General features: G+C 32.3%; 1 protein-coding gene across 1 annotated transcript; it reads right to left on the reverse strand.

Annotated features, from left to right (window-relative positions):
- Positions 1 to 1,556: 1,556 nt before the first annotated feature.
- Positions 1,557 to 7,645, reverse strand: LOC123895301 (ribosomal protein L11 methyltransferase). Its single transcript, XM_045945557.1, has 7 exons — positions 6,917 to 7,645; positions 6,394 to 6,477; positions 5,164 to 5,304; positions 4,362 to 4,427; positions 3,196 to 3,363; positions 2,050 to 2,379; positions 1,557 to 1,908 (listed from the first exon to the last, which is right to left on the reverse strand). Exons 1-7 carry the CDS (start codon positions 7,154 to 7,156, stop codon positions 1,786 to 1,788), a joined length of 1,152 nt encoding a protein of 383 aa, XP_045801513.1. The 5' UTR covers positions 7,157 to 7,645; the 3' UTR covers positions 1,557 to 1,785.
- Between the last annotated feature and the right edge of the window lie 2,632 nt (positions 7,646 to 10,277).

A 10,277-nucleotide genomic window follows, 5' to 3' on the forward strand; every position in this document is an offset into this window, starting at 1 on the left:
GTTGCTTGTTCATTGAGTACTTTGAGATGCTTTTAGTGGAGGCGTGGGAGTACTCATCATGAGGATTATCATTTTCTAGCTTAGACAATGATTGAAACTTTTATGCCTTGTGGTGCATAAGCTCCTTTGTAAATTCATGGAAAATCATTCTTAGATCATTCTTGTCTTGAGAAGCTAAGATGAAACTTTGAGTAGGTTTTGAAGATCTTCAACATATGCATCATTTCCATTGATATTAATTGTAGTAGTAAATCCTCAAAGCATGTAACAAAACTCAATGTGAGCTTTGACATGATAACATCAAATATGTTCTTATGTAGCTCATGATGCAATGTATTTCCATCAACTATGATCTTCATATTCTTCCTTGAATCTTTAATACTCATTGTGAACCTTGTGGTGATGAGGAAGACTATTAACCATGAAACTTGCTTTCTTGTTTGAATCTTCAAATGAAACCTCTTATGATTCAAACAACATCCTTTAAAAATCTTCATGAAGCTTGTGATGCTTTTGTTATGATCATCTGATGCTACTCCGATTCTTTCATTGTTTGAGTATATAAAATGCACTTGTTGATGTGAGTGGCTTCTAGCTTGTCCACTTTTGTCATTACCTATCTTTCAACAAAAACTCAAGTGCAAACATCAGTAGATCACCATTCATAAAACTTAACATTTATTCCATAAGGTTTGTTGTCATTAAAACACTAAAATGGATTTTGCCTCAACAATGTAGAGATTATAGGAATTCTTGTGACGAGAAGTGTGTAGGTGCAAGCATTTGTTAGGGGTGAGGCCTTTGCAAGGCATGCAGAGAATGAGGGCGTAGGCGGTGCGGAAGAGTTTGGATTCAGGGCGAAAATGACGGAGTTATAGAGCTGAAGATTATGAAGAAAGTTGAAGACTTTGCTTGCAATTGTCGAAAAGCTGGATGGATTGGTTGACCGTAGGACTCAAATAAGGAAAAGACGAAAGAGGGCGAGGAGAGGTGGCGGTGAGTTATTTGGTGGATAATGATGAACTGCATGGTTTGGTAGTTTTTGGTGGGGATGATTTTTATTGACTGCATTTATTTAAACCGTCCGATCGTGATCGAACGGTTATAAAGTGACTGCACCAAAATTTCAACTGTACCTAATCCATTTCCCAATTTCTTCGAATTTGTCAGAGGTTGGGTGGTGAGAGCAAGATTAATTGAAGAAGCGGAGGGATTCAGTGGTGGAGGAGCAGGCGTAGAGGACTTCAGGACACTGAAGATGAGATGAGAGGAGCTAGTCCACAATATGACAATAATAATACAATAACCATCGAAACACGGTAGGCAACATGACAAAATTGCTCTTTGACGAAACAAACTTATACAATAGTAAGACCCACAATGGATCATCTTATACAATCTCAAACAAGTTTACATATACCATAAATCTCTAAATCAAGAGACAAATCTTCACTATTTTCCTTAAAAAAAGTTCTAGGCATCCGCTCATTAGTGATTCTCTTACTGATTATTTAAAAAATAAACAAATGATCGAGATAAATGATAAAAACATGATATATGAAGTCTACTTTAAAAAATACCTATTAACCAATCTTAGACATGTACTTGTCATAAATTTAAAGCAACTTTTATACATCCTGCTCTCCCAACATACAAAATATGATTGAGGTTGCCTGGGAACTACCAAACAAGAACCATCCAAATTGATCACTTATACATATGAGTCAGCATCGTGAAATTTCTCCTCGACCGTCAATAGGTTTAGCAACACAACCCAAATAACCCTCAATTACAGGTATCTGCATCCAAATTCCTAGTTTTTCTACCACTAACGCAGGCCCAGTCATCCATTTTGGATACTTCTATGCTTTCTAAGAATGGTGAATATCTTTCAATGATGTAATGAACCTGCATAAAACACAATGGCTATGAACCCAGGTGTACCATAGAATTGAAAAACAGTTAGACTAAACAGAATATCCTAGGTGACAATTAACAGAAGGCTGCCTATTGAAAAAGAAAATCAATAATAAGCATTAACTAAATTACCTGTTCAGATAATATACCAGAGAGACCAATAACTGCTCCAGGCTTTGCACAAGAGATAATTTGATCAGCATTATCTAACAAAGGATTTAAGAGTAGATTTGCAATGACCACATCATACTTATCCTTGTCAGTAAAAGTTTGTATGTCAAGAGTGTTTTCTCCCTCTACAACTCCAGATGTCTGGTCACCCTCAGACGATAAAGTATTTTCGCTAGCAATTAGCTGCAGTTGCATTCTGTCTGGTCCAATGTTGTTCAAGGCAGCATTTTGATATGCTGATGCAATTGCTTGTGCATCTACATCAATCCCAACTGCAAAGGCAGCACCGAACTAATAATACAACAGGATGTCAAAATCGGAATGGAATATCCAACTATATATATATATATATATATATATATATATATATATATATATATATATATATATATATATAAACATTATTGAAAAGCTGTAAAAGTAATGAATACTTTTTGAGTACGTATCGAGAAGTATTAGGGGCTTTTTGCAGAGAAGCAAAAAGGTTATGGCCAACACAAGTAGAAACACCAGAGTCCAGGACTGCATTTTCTACCTTTCTGATATTGAACATAATTAAACTGGCTTAATTACGGTTATAGTCAGTCCCTCTATTCTAACCAGCTCAAAAATTGGTCTCCCTATTTTAAAATTGCCCAGTTTTGGTCCCTTCTATATATTTTTGGATTAAAAAATAGTGATTTGACATAGTTTAAATGACGTTTCATACGATCTGATGATATAAAATGATTAGCACCCATGAAATTACAAGAAAACCCCCTAAAAAATATAAGTTTCAACTTCAAAAAAATTTCATTTTTATTATTTAATTAGTGAAATATAAATAATTAATTCACCTGAATGATTCTACATCATTAGGTCGTATGTCATATCATTTAAAATATGTCGCATCATCATTTTGAAGTCAAAAAATTGGAAGGATGGACCAAAACTGAGTGATTTAAAAATAGAGGGACCAATTCAATAATTGAGTAAAAAATGGGAGATCAAAATTGTAATTAAGCCTTAAACTAAAAGACCATTAATGTGGTCTCGAGTATGCTTGTTCTTCAACAGTTTTTCTCACATAAGTTCAACTCTATAGTATGCTGATAATAAATTGAATACCTTAACAGCTGCAATTGCAAGAATTCCAGAGCCTGTGCCATAGTCTAGGATGTATTCTCCTCCTGTTATACAGCCATGCAAGTGTAATAGACAAAGTTTAGTGCTGGCATGTTCTCCTGTTCCAAAAGCATGTCTGGGATTGAGAATTATATTTGTTGCTTGAACATCCTATACGAAATTCAGTAACGGTTAGCAGAAATTCGCTTATATTTTGAACATTGGGTTAAATTTAATGCATAAAAACAAAACAAGTCAGTTCCTGATAAACACAATAAAATTCTTTTTGGGTGATGAATACAAACTTTCTCTTCATAACAGAGAATTTCAACTGTTTTTTCTTCGGAAGGTATAAAGACTTAAATCAAGCAATTTATTTCCATGTGCAGTCGGTTTAATGAGAAAGAAGCTAGATCATCTGGTATTTTCCAACAGAACAAATACAAAACCTTATCATAATTCAGGCTTATTTTACAGCTGCTACAAACTCCTTCACAGGCATAGTCTAAATTTTAATTGGGGGCTACCTAAGGTGTGGGGTGAATAGACAAAATAAGTTCGCTCATTTCTTAGTTGCTAAGGTGTTTGTTCATCACAGAGATAATAAAATTGCACGGATCTCCCACTTATATTGTATCTGAAAGAGAAAAAGGTTTTCTTGAGCCATTTATGGACAATTGTTCAAGCAAGTGGGTGGGCGCCAAGCTCAAATATAGCTAGTTTTCGACCCATAGACGGATAGATGCCTGTATGCACACTTGCACATTTTTTGGATGACAAATAAAATTCTTGTACCACGTGGTTGTGTTGGTCCGGTTCAATACTATACTAATTAGAAATTTAGAATGTTTGAATACAGATGAGTACACCATTCAGACTACTACATGGGAGAAATTCCCGCCAATCATTACAGGCCCAACTTTTCCATCTTCTGCAGAAGCCGTGAATTCATAGTATTAGGTAGACAACAAGGATGAATGGTGTACTGCACTTTATTGCCGTGAAAATTCGCAACTTTGTGCCACTAGTGGTCTGAATACTGCACTTTATTTCCAAGTGCAGTATTTTCCAGTAGAAGTTAGGACAATAAAGAGAGGTGACATGCATCATCAGCAACCATAGCAAGTAATCAACACATTATCAACAAAGGAAGTTTAAGATAGTCATACAGGAGGAGTACTCCACTCGGGCACCACCCACAAGCCTTTAGTAACTTCTACTGGATGAAACGATTCCTGTAAGCATGGATAAATGAGTATGATTTCAGCAATATTAAGAATATTAACTTATTAAGGATAGAAAAAACCATATGCCACTCAAGAATATTAAGGATATGAAGATTTTGTGCTTAACAATATACCGCATTCAAGAATATCATGAATTGAAACCAGTAAACTTCTGGTGTGAGATAAAATAATTAATTAGTAGTTAGTACTTAGAATTTAGCAATAAGTCCATTATATCACTAGCGACATATTACAACTTCACATCCCAAACTAGTTTCTGGCACACAAGAACGCTCCTGTGAAATTAACTTGTGCCGCACACATTAATTGATTTGAGAACACTAGAAATGATTGAGAAAGAAATTTCTGCTATCAATAGTTCCTTCACTAGCGACATACTACAACTTTACATGCAAAACAAGTTTCTGGTTCACATGATAATGCTCCTGTGAATTTCACTTGGGCCCCACAGTTACAATTTGAGAAAAAAAATACTAAAAAAGATTGAGAAAAAAGTTTCTGCTATCCTTCTTCAGAGTGAAAAAACAAAGCAAGGAACCTTCTAATCACAAACTTTTATACATATATATTGCAGAGCAGATGCTATATGGCTGGAGAAAAGTAGATTTAGTGCAAGAATTATTTATAGGTGAGTTTCTACACAAAGTTAAATTCAATCTTTTAATATACATAGCAAAGCAGACAATGAAAATTAAAAGGAACAAAATAAGCAAATCAAATTGACCTGAGATCTCTTTATCCAGTCTTCCTCCTCAATAGCTTTAATTTCATATATTGGTTTCTCTTTGAATCCAATAGAATCAAATGCATGGGAAATGCTCATGTTAATATCCTCGTCTTCAGGGTAGATAGAAGTAATGCATATCTGCAGAAAATAATATTCTTATAGAACACACACAAATGAGTAAAACTACTCCTTTCAACATTAAATTTAAAAGATGGTTATAAGAACTACTGTAAAAGCTGAGCTTCCAGAAAAACAAAAATACAGTAAAAGAAGATTGTGCAAAGAATAAATGTCGCATTCCCTGATACTAAACTGCAGCGGAAATCCTAAGAACCATAGCTTGAACAATCATAGATTTTCAAACCTCTTGATAAAATTTGAGAGAAAGTAGAACAGAGTGAAAATCAATCAATAAAAATGTAATGTGAAGTTCTTAACTGAATCTGAATACAGTGAATTATTTTTAGTGTTGAATATCTAGTTTACTTATAAGTTATAACCAAATCTAACCATTCAACAACCTCTAACAGGCTAACAGCTCATCAGTTAGGGCAGATATCATACTGATGTAAAACCAATCCAAAAAAACAATCACAAATGAAAGAGAAACAGGCTATGAAATTGTACTGGCGGAAATAACAGTGCTGGAAGAGACAACAGAATGTCGACAACAATAAATAAGAGAAATAAGAAGACTACATGAATAGCCAAATGTCTGCAAATCTACTGGTTTCCCTATGTTCTTAAAACTCGAAAATTCATTCTATGGTCTTAAACAATCAAACCGGCATTGATTAGGACAACTGAACTTGGTCATACAGAAATGATTAAAACTTAAAAGTGAAGTAATATTTTGTAGGTTGTTATTTAAACATGATTTGTGCGCAGGCGAAGACATGATTATATTGTATGGTATCCGTTCCTCATTTTATTGCTAACCATATTTATTTTCAAAAAATTCAATTAACCTTGAAACAAAAAACCATAATCAAAATTCTAAAAAGCATTATTACGTTTAAAATAAATCTGAAAAGAATAAAAAAACCGGCTTATAAGGTGAGGCAATCCTCACTCTTAGAATTAGGTATTAGGTCTAACTCAACCCTACAAAATCGGGTGAGGATTGCCGCCCTCACTTATAAACATATATTCAGGTAATCTTGCAACTGATCTTAACAGCACTCAACAACAATAATTGAAAACTTAAAATAAATGGCAAAAGTGTACCTCATCTACTGTTTGACAGACATCATTTTGATCCATGCTAACAGAACTTGCACCAAAGCATAACAGCGCTTCTCCAAGCGCATCCTTGTGAGCACGAAGAAAAGTTAAAGTCAAACATTTTGGCAACATAACAAGGGTGGAACTAAGCTAATAAATATTTAATTGGAGTCTGAGTAACACTTGTAGTTGTATAGTTGTTTCCACACAGAACATGGCCCAACTTAACTAAGCACTTATCAATATAAGTATTGATTATGTCTAAGCTAATTTCTATTTATAACAAAAGATAAAATAAAGTTATGTTTTCGTATAAACTATAAGCTGTTTTCATAACTATAAGTTGTTTCCGAAACACTTATTATGAACTAATTAAACAATGCAATCAGTAGCTTATCAAAAAACAATGCAATCTATAATCGCCAATTATAGGACTCAAACTCAAAACTCTGAACTCGCCTACTTAGTGAATATGCAGTGCAGCATTGAGATTACAACGAGAAAAGAAAAAAGGTAAAGTAAATACCGCATTGTGTTTAGGACAGTGAATAAGAACAGAAAGATAGGGAGTTGAAGAAGCTGTTGCTGCAGTATGGATTTTGAATTTGGTTGGGATATTATGGGAAGGCCAGTGGTAACTAACTCTGTGATGATGTTTGAAGAGAAACGGAAGTAGTGATGAGCGCATTAGGGGGCGGCGGGAGAGGGTGGTCGAACGGGCGCCAAATGTGCAGGTTAGATGTTTGAGGAAATGCCACGCCGCCATGGAACTGCGATGTTTGATGTTTCGATGGCATGCGACGTGTGTTATGTATTAATAATATAATACTACTCCGTCCCGGAATATAAGCAAAAAAAAAAATATTTCACACTTATTAAGAAACTCTAAATTTTATCAAAACAAACAATTGAGTTTCCCGTATTACCCTTGTTATAATTACTTCTTGTTAATGGAAAAAATTAGCTTTTTGAATGATGAAAGTTAAAAAGTCATATTGAAAGAAGCTAACTATCCAAAAGTTTATTGGGAAACTAAACAATAGTGAATTATGACTAAGGGTAATTTTGTAACTTTAGTATTAAAAAAGTTGTTTTTTGCTTATATTTTGGGACATCAAAAAAAGATTTTTTTTGCTTATATTACGGGACGGAGGGAGTACAGATTATCACAAGTATTTCCCCGTGGTAACATGGAAATTGGGAACTTCTTCCTATAACTTTCCGCAATTTTGTTTTGGAAAATGCACAGGTGGCCCGGGGCACTGGTAGGTAACGAGAAATGATATATCAACCCAAATTCTAAACACAAACCAAACAAATATACACTTTTTTATTTTTTAAATAATATAATTCTTTATAGATGCGTGCACACTCATTTCCTCTTGTATTTATACGTTGTCAAATACGTGTTGACCAAATTTGTGTTTAAATAACACAGCTCTAAGGTAACTAAAGATAGTAATATTATCTTGAAATTTGTGAAGTCAACATCTTAAAAATTTAAATTTTTGTTTATTCAATGCAATTTTTTTCTTTTCTTTCCCTCTTTAGTTCCTTAACTAGTGTCAGGGCACTAGTTAGCATGACCCTTTTGTTTTTAGTTACTAATTTTATTTTTTTTCATGATTTTTTTGTCCCTATTTTTCATTCAACCCGTACAATTTTAATTTTTTTTCTGCGCTAATGTTTAGTACATTATATGAATTTGTTTTGTAAAGGTTTAAATTTTTTTAACAAGAGATGAATTAAATATGAATTTTTAAGTTTTTTGCACATAAAAATTTATAAATAATTCATCTTATGTTAAAAATTCTAAATTTTTATCGGAGATGTTCTTATAATATATAAACATGAATACAAAAAACCGTTGAAAAATGTTAAAGTATACAACAGTTTGATTAAAAGTATGACCAAAAGTTGTGATAGAAAATTTTTCAGGAACCAAAAATGCGAAAAAAATCTTTAGGGACTTAAAACGAAATTCCGAAAAATTATAGGGTCATTTACTTATTTAACCCTTGATTTTTTTTTTTAAGAAGTTAAATTAGCTCACCCAAATTGGCACGAGATAGAATCGAACCTAAGATCTCAAAGAGGAATATTACACTTTCAGGTCCCAAGTCAATACCACCAGATTATTTAACCCTTAGATTAATAAATTAAAGATTATTTTTAACCCTTAGATTAATAAATTAAAGATTATTTTTAACCCTTAGATTAATAAATTAAAGATTATTTTTAAGAATTAAAAAGTTATTTTCCAACTAATGAAGTGTAATAATTTTATAAGAAAAAAAAATACAATTTTATTGTTTATAAGCATTATACTAATTTTTTTTTTACATTTTTCATAAAAAAAATTCATTATTTAGTTATAAGGAAATATTTAATCTTTTTGACCGTTTTTGTAAATAATATTTAGTTATTATAATTTTTTAAATAATAGAAAATAAAAATTCTTCTAGAAAATACTCGTTTACTTGAGAAATACTTATATGGGCACAAATACAAATAATGATTTGTTAGGCACTGTTGGAACAAAGTTCACATTGGTGTGTGAATTGAAAAATAAAATTGAGTCTCATATCGGGTACTAGAACATACTAGTGTGTTGTAGCATACTAGTGTGTATTTTGAGGAAATAAATTTATTAAGTCTCACAATTATTTATTTGATTTATTGTGATTTATTTTCCATTAATTTGTAACGGTTAAGTTGATGGGAGAATAACTCTATTTTATGGCTACACTAAGACTACCTACCATAGTTTTCTATGTTCTTTTTTAGTGGATACCAATATATCATTGAAGAAGGAGTAGATTCCTTGAAATATATAGAAAATGAGATACAAGCATGGCTACGGAATATATGGTGTATTGGTTGCTGCCAAGTATAGAGATATAATTTAATCTATTTTTAAATTGGGTTGCTAATTGCTAACAAGAAAAAACCAGTTGCTAAGCCACCATTATAATCAGCTTAGCATTTTCATATACTCAATTGTATTGATTTCCCTTGCTAAAACCATTTGGTAGATTCAGAGGATTAAACATCCAATTCGTTGACGAGGCATCTAGTGCCATTATGTCTTAAGAACATGATCAGGTAACACAACTTTGTTATTATAAGAATTATGCTTATATGACTATTATTATTAGATATGTTGGCCATTGATAAATGATCATGTTCATTACTTTGAAGCTAAATTCTTAATCTGTTTAATTGGTTAGGAATATGTATAGTATATACTTAGATTGGTGATAGCTTGAAGTAATTAATTTATATTGTTATTTGTTGTGATAATTCATTATATAAGTCTAACTTTGCGGTGGGTCGATGAATCATATATAGAGGAAATTGAATAACTTGATATTATATAAGTTGAATATAATTTTCTATTTGTTTATAGTTCATAATCTGTCCTCTATATGACTTTGGATTAATGAAAATATAGTTTATATTGTTTCTTTATTTTCTTTATTAGAAAGATTTGCATTCGTAATTGTTTTATAGAAAAACAATATTTATTCTATGTATTATATATGATACTAACAATATTATTATTAGTGTTAATTGGTTTGAGAGTGATCAAAGTATCACTAGTTCCTTCAAATAAAGAATGGTCTTAGTACCATTATCCCTTTGATTTGAGAATGGTTTTAGTACCATATTGGAATGACCTTAGTGTCATTATATTGATTGATATTGTAGTATCATCAATACATGTGGTATTGTAGTACCACATGTGGTATCGTAGTACCGTTGATTCATAGATTGATGTCGCAGCATCAATTTGAGTGTATTGTAGTACCACTGAATCACCGATGAATCATAGATTGATGTCGTAGCATCAATTCGAGTGGTATTGTAGTACCATTCAAGAAGGT

Source organism: Trifolium pratense, linkage group LG7, assembly GCF_020283565.1.
Source record: "Trifolium pratense cultivar HEN17-A07 linkage group LG7, ARS_RC_1.1, whole genome shotgun sequence".
Taxonomy (NCBI): Eukaryota; Viridiplantae; Streptophyta; class Magnoliopsida; order Fabales; family Fabaceae; genus Trifolium; species Trifolium pratense.